Genomic DNA, 13193 nt, shown 5'->3' on the forward strand with positions numbered 1-13193 from the left:
TTCACGCTTTCCAAATGGTGCGCACAAATATCTCCAGGTGTGAACACACCCCAAGAGTAGAATGGTCTTTGTTGCCTGCAGCAGCCAATCAGAGCTCAGGAAGTATAAGAGCTGAGCTGTGGGGTAGTCTTAAATATGGGGCAGATTCTATTCTTTTTAGAGAAATGCGCACACGAAAAAGTAAATGTGGATGAAGCAATGCAGAAACTGAACGACGAATGAGAAGCGAACAAATTCTCATTCGTCGTTCAGTTGGGGCGTGCCTTTACACTTTTTTCTCTTATAAAAGGGCCCCTGCGGCACATAGTCCCCAACTGTCCTTCCAGCCGTGGCTACAGAGCGGACCCGGGCTCGCCATTACATGCGGACAAATAATTCCGTATTTCGTATGTGACTTCTCGCTGTGGTGTTAAACGCTCGTTAGCATCACTTACGGTGGTCTCCCAGCGGAATATGTTGCTATGGAAACAGATCCAGTTCTCCGATAAGTAAAGTCTTCCCTGAAGGAGGATATCTCTCTGCAGAGCGCAGGAGTAATCTGGGGGCAGAGAGAAGAGGGGGAGCAGTCAGGGACGGGGGGCTACAACAACTCCGCACAGCGAACCCCGGCCCCCCACTCACCCACGATGAGCCGCTCCGAATCAGGCAATTTCTTGAAGATCTTGCGGAAATCTTCATTGCGTTGCTTATAATTGGGGCTCAGCATCTGGAAGAAACACCCCGGGGTGAGAAACGGCAGAGCGGATAGGAACACAGCAAGTTGTCCAAAACAGAAGTGTATGGAGGGGGTAACAGGGTCATAACTCTGCCTGTAGCATCAATAGACCACATCCACTGCCGCCCCTCTCCTGACCGCCGCCTCAGGCACAGGCCCGGATGGGGATGTCGCTGCGGCCGTGCCCTCTAGGGTTCTTTATACTCCATGACACATATACATGCACCTCTATGTATATATCTATACATGGCAGATGTCACATGACATAACGGATACTTACACTGTAGAAGCTCTGGATCTTCTAGGAGAGAAAAGAAAACATGCAGTCACTAGAAATCATCATACGGCATCGCAGCAGACAAAGATGGCGGCAGGGGAGCCCAGCCCTGGACAGTCAGAGCCCTACTGGGAGCTATTCACTGCAAGCAATGTAGGAAATGGCAAACTAGCGGATGTCAGTGCATAAAGTCTCTTATTCCTCAATTGCTGAGGAAAATGCAGTCTATTACTCTCCGTTATCAGCCACGTCAGGCTGGCTGTAGGATTCCCTGCAAGAGCTTGTAGAACGAGTTTTATGCGATGCGCACAAATATGAAATCCGATCATTTGGATGGATTCATTCCCACGAGCGAAAAAAAAGAATCGCAGCGCGTTCTAACGCCTCGCCGAAGGCTCTCAATGGGAGCTTCAAAGACATCGCATGGCGCTCGCACGCCGTATGATGTGCATGCGACTCATGCGATGAGATGCTTCCCATATAGGTGAATGGGGAACCCTTGGGATCCTAACTCCTGCGGGAGGACGGCGACTTCACAGAAGGGATGCGATTTTTAATCAAAAACACTGAAATCGCACATTTACGGGTGCGTTATCATTATGGGTTTTTTTGCGTTTTTTGAACCGCGGAATTAAAAACAACATATTAAAAAAAAAAGTGTAATAATTGCGATTCCAAAACAAAAAAGAAAGGAAAAAAAATAAATAGCCAAGTCTGAACGCAGCGGACAACTGTTGGACGCGCGAGCACCTGACAGCCGTCCCACGGACTACTGCCCGACTGTCTCGCTTGTCCTTACACAGGAGCAATAGTTATCAGTCAATGGAGTGGCGGGGGTTATTGGAGCGCACTCACCCTCATTTACAGCAAGCAGCCGTCTCTCAAGTATTGCGCGGTTTCTACGGCCGATCATCACTGGTTTCTAGTTCTCATAAAGCGACATGCGAGCGGCGCAAACACGGGACAGTTATCACCCGATAACACTGTTTCCAGCAAGAATTTGGGCAATAAATAGTAGCCCCATGTAAAGTACCCATTAGGACAAGTGAATCAATCTATTGTTCCCTGTTATCAGCCACTTCAGGCTGCGGAGAGGCCTATAGGATGAGTGACAGGAATGGCAGCTGTGCGAGCAGGACAAGACCAGTTTTCAGTCTCTGAATATAAAAAGGACGGTTTCTATTCACTAACAGCAAGCAGAGATCTTGGACTGTCAGGCATTATACAGGACGACCTCTGGGAAAACCTTTCTATTAGTTATTGCATTGGCATAACGCCCGTGGATGGCAGAGGGGCATTAAGAGGGGCTCACCTTGCTGTTCCATATCGATGCCCTTCCACTAAGTTGGGATGGCAGCGGGGTCCCGGGCTGAGAGTTGGGCAGCTGGGCATTGCTCTGGAGGGTGGTGGGCACGGCTCCTGGAGGGGGCGACGTGGGGGTCTGTGCGCTCGGTGTCTTCTCATACGAGTTCTCCGATCCTTTCTCCACCATGTTTTCCGCTTCGTTACCAGTCAGCCGTTTCCGCGTGGCCGGGGAGTTACTGGGCGTGCTGCGTGGGGTGATGCTGCCAGAGCTGGGGGAAGACAAAAAGGTAGAGAGGATGAGAAACCAATCCAAAGACAGCAGCTTTTATACTCCAGTCACATCCAGAGCTGCACTCATTATGGTAACAGGCAACGCTGCAGCTTTGGATCTGACTGGAACGCAAGATATAACTGAAGACCTGTACAGAACTGCACCAGTATGAAGGTCGCCTGCATGTCCACTGCCAGGCCGAGAGGAGCTGGGCCTGGTCACCTCCGCTGGGGGCAGACGGAGGGGGCAACCAATCACTGCCATCTGCATATCTCAGGCCATATTGTATTTGCTCTGCTTATTTCGCAGCTCTGCTCTAAGTGGATGATGGGAGATCACATCCTCCACGTCTGAGGCAATCATTGTGCAAACACCATTTGCATTGACTGCAAGCTGGGGGGCACACAGGGGGTCTTCATGTCTGACAATTGTGTTTGCACCAGGCAGATGACAATCTTATGTCTCCCTCACCCAGGGTGCAAATAAAGAGGTGGCAGACAGGCCCTGGTGCCTGTGGGGGTCCTAAAGCCCATCTGCCACATCAGTATGGCACACAGAGGGTAAAGGGGGGGGGGGGGGGGGCGATACAGATTTTGCATTGGGGGCCGAGAGCTTCTAGTAACACTTTAGTGATCTGGGCAGAGGTGAAGACCAATGTTGTGCCCACTCTCCCGCGATCCCTCATATGGTGGAGAGCTCTGCCGATTTCCCCCCCTCCCCAATAACTTGCTCCCATGTTGTGGAGCGTTGTCTTCTCTCTCATCCCCACATTGTAGGTCCCTCTGATCCACTTGTTGAAATGCCCCCTCTCTGATCTCTTCCCGTTGTTACCCTTTACCCATATATTAGGACGTATCATCATTGCCCGCCCGTATGCGGCAATACACTCTGCCCTCTCTCCCCCCATGCTGCGCATTCTATCCCACCCCACCCCCAATACTGGAGTGCACTCCACCCCCCACCCCCAATACTGGAGTGCACTCTACCCCCCCCAATACTGTAATGCATTCTAACCCCCCCCCCCCCAATACTGTTGTGCACTCTGCAACCCTATTTTCTCCACATTGAGGCACACTCTGTCCTCTCTCCCCCTATACTATATCACACTCTACACACTTTTTAGCTCCATGTTTCTGCACTCTACCCTCTCCCACCCACACCCCCAATACTGCAGTGCACTCTGCCTTCCCCTATTATCTTCACATTGAGGTGCACTCTGCCCACTCTCCCCTATACTGCATTACACTCTACCTCTCTTATCTTCGTGATGTGCTGCACTCTGCCCTCACTCCCCCTATACAGCACCGCACTCTACTCCCCTTTTATCGCCACACAGAGGCGCACTCTACTCCCCATATGTTGCACTGCTTACTGCCCTCTCTCCCCCTAAACTGCATCGCGCTCTATCCTCCACACTGAGGCGCACTCTGCCCTCTATCCCCACTATATGTTGATGTGCACTCTGCCCTCTATCCCCTATACTGCCTTGCACTCTACCTCCATTTATCTCCACACCCCGCGCTGCACTCTGCCCTCTCTCCCCCCACACCCCGCGCTGTACTCTGCCCTCTCTCCCCCCACACCCCGCGCTGCACTCTGCCCTCTCTCCCCCCACACCCCGCGCTGCACTCTGCCCTCTCTCCCCCCACACCCTGCGCTGCACTCTGCCCTCTCTCCCCCCACACCCTGCGCTGCACTCTGCCCTCTCTCCCCCCACACCCTGCGCTGCACTCTGCCCTCTCTCCCCCCACACCCTGCGCTGCACTCTGCCCTCTCTCCCCCCCCCCCACACCCTGCGCTGCACTCTGCCCTCTCTCCCCCCCCCACACCCTGCGCTGCACTCTGCCCTCTCTCCCCCCCCCACACCCTGCGCTGCACTCTGCCCTCTCCCCCCCCCCCACACCCTGCGCTGCACTCTGCCCTCTCTCCCCCCCCACACCCTGCGCTGCACTCTGCCCTCTCTCCCCCCCCACACCCTGCGCTGCACTCTGCCCTCTCTCCCCCCCCACACCCTGCGCTGCACTCTGCCCTCTCTCCCCCCACACCCTGCGCTGCACGCTGCCCTCTCTCCCCCCACACCCTGCGCTGCACGCTGCCCTCTCTCCCCCCACACCCTGCGCTGCACGCTGCCCTCTCTCCCCCCACACCCTGCGCTGCACGCTGCCCTCTCTCCCCCCCACACCCTGCGCTGCACGCTGCCCTCTCTCCCCCCCCCACACCCTGCGCTGCACGCTGCCCTCTCTCCCCCCACACCCTGTGCTGCACGCTGCCCTATCTCCCGCCACACCCTGCGCCGCACTCTGCCCTCTCTCCACCACACGTTGCGCCACACGCTGCCCCCTCCACCCCCACATATGTTGCGCCGCACTCTGCCCTCTCTCCCCCCCCACATATGTTGCGCCGCACTCTGCCCTCTCTCCCCCCACACCCTGTGCTGCACGCTGCCCTATCTCCCGCCACACCCTGCGCCGCACTCTGCCCTCTCTCCACCACACGTTGCGCCACACGCTGCCCCCTCCACCCCCACATATGTTGCGCCGCACTCTGCCCTCTCTCCCCCCCCCACATATGTTGCGCCACACGCTGCCCTCTCCCCCCCCCCCCCCCGTATGTTGCGCAGCCCTCTCTCCCCCACATATGTTGCGCTGCCCTCTCTCCCCCACATATGTTGCGCAGCCCTCTCTCCCCCCACATCCTGCGCCCCTTGCCGTAGGCGATGCTCACGTACATTACTACTATGCTGGCTAATGACTAGAATCGGTAATGGCAGCGGCGTTATGTTCGCACACAGGCCTAATGACATCTCCGGTAACTCTGACAGATCGCTGAAGGCTTTGAAGGTTTGCACTCTCATACACAGGCACCCCGGGTACAGCGGCGAGATGTTTACAGCTTGTCATGCCAACTTCAAAAACAATCGGCACATTAAAGCTGGTTACGGTGCCAACAGCGGCGCTGATAGCGGGGGATGTTATGTTTATAACAAAGGACTGTCATAGGGTGAAGAGAAGGAAGGAAACACAGTCAACACCACGCTGCAAACAGGAACACTTCATCCTCCGCAGCACGGCCTTTAAAGGGGAATGCCACCTAAATATGTCAGAAGACCCTGTGCTTAAGGAAGGGTGGCGGTTAGTGCTGGGCAAACCAAACCAGTAGAGCCTGGGTTCGAATCAAACTTTGCTAAAGCTTCAGCAAACTCACGTGGTTCAATTCTGCAGAAGTTCAATAAACTCCTAAAACTATTACTGAACACTAAAAAGTCCTGAAAAAACAGCAGTGGCTCAGTGGTTAACACTGCTGTCCTGCAGTGCTGAAGTCCGAGGTTCAAATCTGACCAAGGGCAAGATCTGCAAACAGTTTGTATGTTCTTCCTGTGTCTGTGTTTCTTCTAGTTCTTCTCCTCCTCTGGAGCAGGAAGAAGAAATTGTGGTGGCTCAGTGGTTAACACTGTGTCCTTGCAGTGCTGGAGTTCAAATCTAACAGCAGACAACATTGAGTCTGTATGTTTTTGTGTCTATCTCCTTCTCCATAGAAGGAAGCAGCATATGGTGGCTCAGTACTTTCACTGTTACCTTGCAGTGATGGAGTCAATGCAGCTGTTGTTGGTGATCCGATTTAAATCTAGGACCCCAGTGCTAACCCCCCAGCTACATCCATTGAAGACGACCACCCACCACCACCACAGTTGTAGTTTCAGGCCTTTTACATAGTTTTCAGTAATAGTTTTAGAAGTTTTTATGAACAAACTAATTTGGGCTGAACGTTTTTGCCTAAATTTGGCGAACTAACTGAACTTTTGAAAAGTTCTCTCCTCTCTAGTGGGGGTCCCAGCACATCGATATTATCTGGCAAGTCTCTACAGATCTGGTATTAAGGTGGAGTTCCCCTTTAAGAACTGATCCAGGCAAGAACACGTCTGGCCATATAAAACCTCCCCCTTATAAACAGTCACACCAGGGCCGGCCGTCACTTCCAGTTCACAACGATAAGCGATTGCACATTGAGCGATATGCTGTTTTATACCCGATCAGATATCACTCATACAGTGCAGGAACCAGACGTGCTGGGCGGAAGAGCTTACACTCTAGTATCCAACATCCCAAGGAAGGCTTTTCTATTCCATACAGAGTATAGAACCCAACGAGCCAGAGCTGAGCTGAAGAGCTGACAATCTACATCCTGAACAATGGGCTACATTACACAGTATCCAAACTGTTAGATACCCAGTATATCACCAGGGCTGAGCTTAAGAGCTTGCAATCTAATGCTCAAGGGCTGACGGCAGCACTTACGGGGGTCTCAGAGCAGCTAATAATCTAACCCTCATTTTCAGAACAGGAGCCGAACATCAAGGACACTAAGCCAAAGAGCTGACAATCAAGAGCAATACACACTGATGTGTTCTGTATACAGCGCTGCGGAATACGTTGGTGCTACATAGTAAAAAGGCGCACAAAGAAGAAAAGTGAAACTCACACAATCCTGTTAGTCGTGCGGCCCGGCCGGACCCTGCGTCCCCTCAGATGCTACTATCCCCCCATACAGGACTAGAGCAGGTGTGGGACAGCTGGCAGCCCCCTCTCCCCTCCTCTCCATGGCTTTCTCTGCTCCCAGACAGATGCTACAAGGGAAGAGGGTGACAGATGTCATCTGCTGCACAGTGCTGCCCCCAGTGTCAGAGCAGAGCAGTGCATCCAGGTTCTGAGAGCTGCTGGACAGTTCAGAGGAGCCGAGGGGCGCAGAAGACACTGTATAAGGAAAAGTTTTGCAACTTTATGATATAGCTTGCGTCTGAAGTTTCCCCCGTCTTCTAGACCTCTGCTTGCTGTCAGTGAATGGAGATGCGTTGGTTTACATAGGCTAAAAACAACAACCTGTGCAGACCCACTACTGCTCGCACTTGTAAGTCTGGACAATCGTCTACGAGCGTCTTCCGCGAGCGCGGTTTGGATACGATAGTCGTTCGGCGTAAACGCTTGCTGCGACTGGACAACGACTGATAATCCGTTCACTTCTCCCACTTCCTGCTCCGGGGATCAGTGGGGGTGCAGCGGTAGGACCCCAATAACTAGGCACCCGCGGCACATACAGGGTTGCTCAAGAAGGACAGACGGACTTTTTTCGATACTATGTTACTATTTGGAGATTTAATGACAAACAAGCTACAGATTTGTATTGCCGATTCCGCGATCGCCGTCCACGGGGGCCGATCCGCCGCCAGGCCACTATGAACTGCGTATTCTAAAAGCAGAAGAAAAATTGCAGCGTGGTATATTTTGCAGCGGAATTAGCGTGGACCGTCTCCAATTTAATGGAGGCCGTCCAATCCGCAGCCCATACAAAATTACCATGGCACATGGGCAGCGGGCACCGGCGTCATCGCTAAGCGACGGCGCAGGAAAACGATAATCATTTAGTCTAAACGCGAGCCGATCACTGAACGACCAACGAGAATCGTTCGCTTTTCATTCGTTATTCGTTTTGCGCAGACATAAGAACCATCGCCGGCTCGTTCGCTCATCATGTGGTATAAGCGGCGCTCGTTCAGCCGTCCTCATCGCTTACACAGCGAACATGAAAGACGGAAGGATTCCGAAAGATTCCCGTCTGAGCGAGCCAACGATGTCTGCGCTGTCTAAACAGGCCGTCCGAAAGAACAAGATGGCGCATTCAGAACCGGCTCGGCTAAAAGGACCCCAAGTCCCGTTTTCGGCCGCACCGCAGCGCTGTTTCTTGTTAAGGAGTTTTTTGTTTTTTTAAATGGCGCTACAACAGGAAAAAGAAAAAATTTGCTTTTTTGTTTTGCCAAGTGCAACGTGAATTCTGGCGCCGATTCCAAAAACAGCCGCCGGGTCACACAGATTCGTGGAACTTAGTTGCACATGCAAACCGAACCGCGCTGCTCGCCCCGCGGACGTCTCACGGATACGCGCTGCGGCAGAAAATGGGACTTACTGGTGTGTCACAAAAACTTAGAGCCTTCCCCTTGTCAGTGAGGATGGGGGGCCTTCTCTCTGAAGCCCCCAGGAGTTTGCAGGAAGACCCTCCTCTGCGTGCAACAATGTATCATCTTCTGCAGCGCTGAGCATAGAAGACACCCAACGGGAGGGCACACGTCACCGGACGGGGAGCAACACTCCGACACATCACCCTCCAGGGCATCCATTGTGGCAGGAGGCTGGTGGGTATACATGTATATGAGGTTCCCCACGTGCCCCTCCCCCACCCCCATTGTACAGGGAACAACTGAGGCAACACCTGTCCCCAAGCTGCAACTTGGGAGCCAAGACCCGTGTCTGTCCGAGCAACGCACGTCAGTCAGCGCCAATCTACAGCGCTAAGATGTGTGAGGTGAGGGGATGCGGCCGGCGCTACGTGGCGGTCACAGTGGTGCACTGCAGCCCCATAGCCAATGATTGTCAATGGTAGAACCGTCGCCATCATAGACCGCCGCGCCATCATAGACCGCCGCGCCATCACAGGCCGCCGCGCAAGTCGCGCGACTGATATAGAGGCCTTTTATACGGGCCGATAAATGCAGCGCAAATCTGACCGATTATCAGTGTAATATAAGCGTAATCGTATATAGAAAACGCTAAATCTGTCTGCTCCGATTTGAGTGACATTTAGCCTGAGCGTTCTCCAGCGCCCGGCAACGAATACTGGCGGAATTAAGAATCGAAAACTGAACGACTTCCCCTGTAAATTTTGTTGCCAATAGCAACCAATCACAGCGCAGCTTTCATGTTACCTCAGCAGTATAAGGAATAGCAACCAATCACAGCGCAGCTTTCATTTTACCTCAGCAGTATAAGAAAAAGCAACCAATCACAGCGCAGCTTTCATGATACCTCAGCACTATAGGAAATAGCAACCAATCACAGCACAGATTTCATTTTACCTCAGCAGTATAAGAAAAAGCAACCAATCACAGCGCAGCTTTCATGTTACCTCAGCAGTATAAGGAATAGCAACCAATCACAGTGCAGCTTTAATTTCTTATACTGCTGAGGTAACATAAAAGCTGCGCTGTGATTGGTTGCTATTTCTCAGGGCTCCTGTCCACGGGCGAATTTTCATTGTGTTCCCCGCGGCGATAATCCGGCCGTGGAGAACGCAGTGAACGCTCTCCATTATGTTGCTATAGAGAGAGCAGCCGCCCTGTCCACGAGCCGAGAATCATTGCGATCCTCTGCTCGCGGCCGACAAATCGCAGCATGCTGTGAATTGCCGTGATTCTCCGCTGTGAGCCTGTCAGATAGGCTCACCGCGGAGATTCGTCTGCCGGCTCCTGCTCCCGGGATTTCGCAACGTCCGTGGACAGGTGGCCTTATACTGCTGAGGTAAAACGAAAGTTGCGCTGTAATTGGTTGCTATTTCTTATACTGCTGGGGTAACATGAAAGCTGCGCTGTGATTGGTTGCTATTTCTTATACTGCTGGGGTAACATGAAAGCTGTGCTGTGATTGGTTGCTATTGAAGCGCTGTCTGCTCTATTTTACCAGATTAGCGCACCTCCCCACCCATCAGAGTAATGGGGTGCATTAAAACCCGCTGTTGGGAGTCAGTACCTGCCTCCAAAAAAAGTGGCAAAACGCCGTGATCAAAATCGCGGCGTTTGTGAGAAGTGGGGCACACAGGACACCCATTTGTAAAGGGGTATATACGTTACACACATATATATATATATATATTTAGTTTTTTTCGGGGTGTCAAACCCATTTTCACATCAACATTACTGTCCGTTTCGAAGGGCTCATTCACACCGGTGTATTTGCGCTCCGTATTACATCCGTAATTGACCTGCCTCGGGGTATTCATATGTTTTTCACACACGTATTTTATGCGTATGAGAAAAATTCGCGGCACACCCTACTTCGGTCCCTACTGTGGGCTGAAACTGCCCATTAAAGTCAATAGGGCTGCGTAAATCCATGTGATACTTGTCATTTTACTGCACATTTACGCATGAAGGCGGAAAAAATCTATGAGACCTTCTTGTGTTTTTTTGTACACGTGAAAAATCACAAAAAGGACCAAATACGCACAGTTTCAGTATGTAAAAACGCTGCGTATTTCACAGACCGAAACTGCATCCATCCGTGCAAATGAGCCCTAAATAAAGGTGACCGGACTTCCCGATTCAGGCAGGACGGTCCTACTTTGTGACCGTGTCTCACTTTCCCCAGTGTCACAAGCAGGACAGCCTGGGGTGTGGGCCACCATGATGGGGATTACCAGCTTGGGTGCTGCAGCTCCCCGGCTGGTGATCCCTCACTGGTGCTGCTGCGGGATGCACATACTGACGGCAGTGTGTGCACCTGGGATTGTCCTCCCCTGACCTCTCCTGCTTGGTTCTGCAGGAGAGGAGAGGGGAGGCAGCATCTGTGCGCACGCACACCCGCCCGCAGCAGCGCCAAGAAAAGGAACAGCGGCGCACTGCAGACCGAGAGGAGGTAATTTGATGTGCAAATTTTGACTGTTTTTGGATGCAGAAATGCTGTATAATTTGCTTACGGTCTTTTTTGGAAATGGCGCTGTACTTTTTATAATGATGGAGGTAAAATCATCAGCACGATAAGCCCCGCCCCTGACCACACCCCTTTGCCTGACCGCGGGAAATCTGGTCACCTTACCTTTATGTAACCACTCCTTACCCATCTATGCAGTCCTGCCAACTATGATGGGTTTCTCCTCTGCCACCTCTTTGGCGCTCATCTTCCTACCTTGGCAGGTGGCGGGTAGGGCTGCCAGCACTGTGCCACCACCTGTGAACGTAGCGGTGTGGAGGTGCGCGCTGAAGCCCAGAATCCAAGATAGCCCCTGCTCCGTGTTGGCGCTGCCCCCTATGCCAAGCGCTGGCTGCATTATCCAGGGAAAGTGGAGAGCCGGTCCTTCTACGACTGGACTTCGTCGCGGGTCACATAAAATGAGGTGGCGGGCCGGATTCGCCACGTAGTGTAAAGTATATAAACTTGTATATGGGACTAAGGAATCTTTCAATCACCCCCCCTCCCCTCCTCCTGACCGCACCGCCAAGTATATAAATAGGACCTGCGAGGAAGCGGGAGGCTCCGGCGCGTTTCACTTCATATTTGTTTTAGGGAATTTACATTGAATTAAACAAATAGACAATCTCTCAGTGCAGGACGGGAAATCTGCGTCCCGGGGAGGTCACCGCGACCTTGAGAAAAGGCCAGAAAGATGTAAAAATAACACGCGGGAAATGGAAACGTGACGGATCAAAAGGGCAGATCACTGGGAGATCACAGGGGCCGCCATGATGGCGTTCTCAAGTACCATGAAATGAGCGAGCTTCGGGTGCTGCTTTGCCACCTCTGACCCTGCACTGGGCATAAGAGGGGGCACCCATTGTACCCAGAGACTGTTCCTTTAAGCACTTGCAGGAAGTGGACATGTGATTTTAATATCAGGGCGCTAAAGCGGAGCTTAGGGGAATTTGCCTATTTTTTAATAAGGGGGGCTCGTTCACACCTGTGTATTTGCGCACTTGTGCATGTCGTAAACAATTAACCCTTTGCAATCCAATTTTGAATTCAGGGTTTCCTAGGGGGCTTTCTCTTTCTGCCATTATATAATGGCGCCATCTGCTGGCTAGTGCTGCGGTATAGTACATGCTGGAGAGGCCCCCCGACAACAGACAGGCGAGTAATATACAGTAAGAATACCCTGCCGGACGTCTTTAATCAGAATGTCTTTAGACGTCAGACAGTGGATTGGAAAGGGTTAATAGAACTCACTGATCTCAATGGGTTCGTTCGCGTATTTTTTCGTGATGTGCGATTGTGTGAAAAGATACATGACGACCACTGAAATCAGCAGTTTCCATAAAAGCGCGGCATACGCAGAAAACCCGGATGTACGCCGCGCATAAATGCACAAAATCAATGTGATTCTGTGCGCAAATTTGGTGTGTGCAAACTCGTGTTGCGAACACAAAGGCGTTGCGGAGCGGCCGTAATACAAGAGCCTAGCCGCCTTATGTGCACGAACATAGAGCGCGCTGCTTTTTTTTCACGCGCACGCAAAAAATAATAATGAGAATAAACGCACTGATAGAATGGCTTCTGTTCTCTGCGTATTGTGTGCGCAAATTTCACACGTGAAAATACACTAGTGTGAAAGGACCCTAAGTTACACGGTTCTGTGATGTAAACCTATGAAGACATCACTCAGTAGTGGACCATGAATAGAATGCCGGTACTACAGTGCAGACTGACACTACATGAGCAGAGCATCACAACGAACAAAGCAATATGGAGGTTATATCTCTGCATACTGATGCAGCATCCGGGTCCCCCCAATGTAATGACTACTATTACGGGTGCTCACCAAGAGGACGGGTCGGGGACCTGCGTTTCCGGGACCATGGAGTGGTGCCCCTTTCGCTCCTTGTAACGCACCGCTGCACTTTGTAGTTACACAACGACCGCGTCTCCATCTTTGCATATTCATCAGCAATGTCAACACTCAGCGGATAAATAGATCTGCTCAAATATTGAATCAACTCTGCGCACATAGGAAGTGGGATTCACCGCGCCGGGGTTATGGCGGGTGCCGAGAACAGCTAGAGGACCCCTCCGCCTCATATAAGGAGTCTG

The 13193-nt window shown here is 52.0% G+C and overlaps 1 protein-coding gene across 5 annotated transcripts in view; it reads right to left on the reverse strand.

Annotated features, from left to right (window-relative positions):
• Positions 1-13193, reverse strand: part of GRAMD1A (GRAM domain containing 1A) — a 145170-nt gene that overhangs the window by 42789 nt on the left and 89188 nt on the right. For 4 of the 5 annotated variants that reach the window (XM_066606452.1, XM_066606454.1, XM_066606455.1 and 1 more), the window contains 4 exons: positions 2305-2566; positions 996-1016; positions 622-706; positions 435-538 (listed from right to left, as the gene is read on the reverse strand). In XM_066606452.1, coding sequence (XP_066462549.1) covers positions 435-538; positions 622-706; positions 996-1016; positions 2305-2566 — 472 coding nt within the window. The remainder of the gene's footprint in view (positions 1-434; positions 539-621; positions 707-995; positions 1017-2304; positions 2567-13193) is intronic. The other variant, XM_066606453.1, reaches the window with a different exon arrangement.

Source organism: Eleutherodactylus coqui, chromosome 6 (genome assembly GCF_035609145.1).
Source record: "Eleutherodactylus coqui strain aEleCoq1 chromosome 6, aEleCoq1.hap1, whole genome shotgun sequence".
NCBI lineage: Eukaryota > Metazoa > Chordata > Amphibia > Anura > Eleutherodactylidae > Eleutherodactylus > Eleutherodactylus coqui.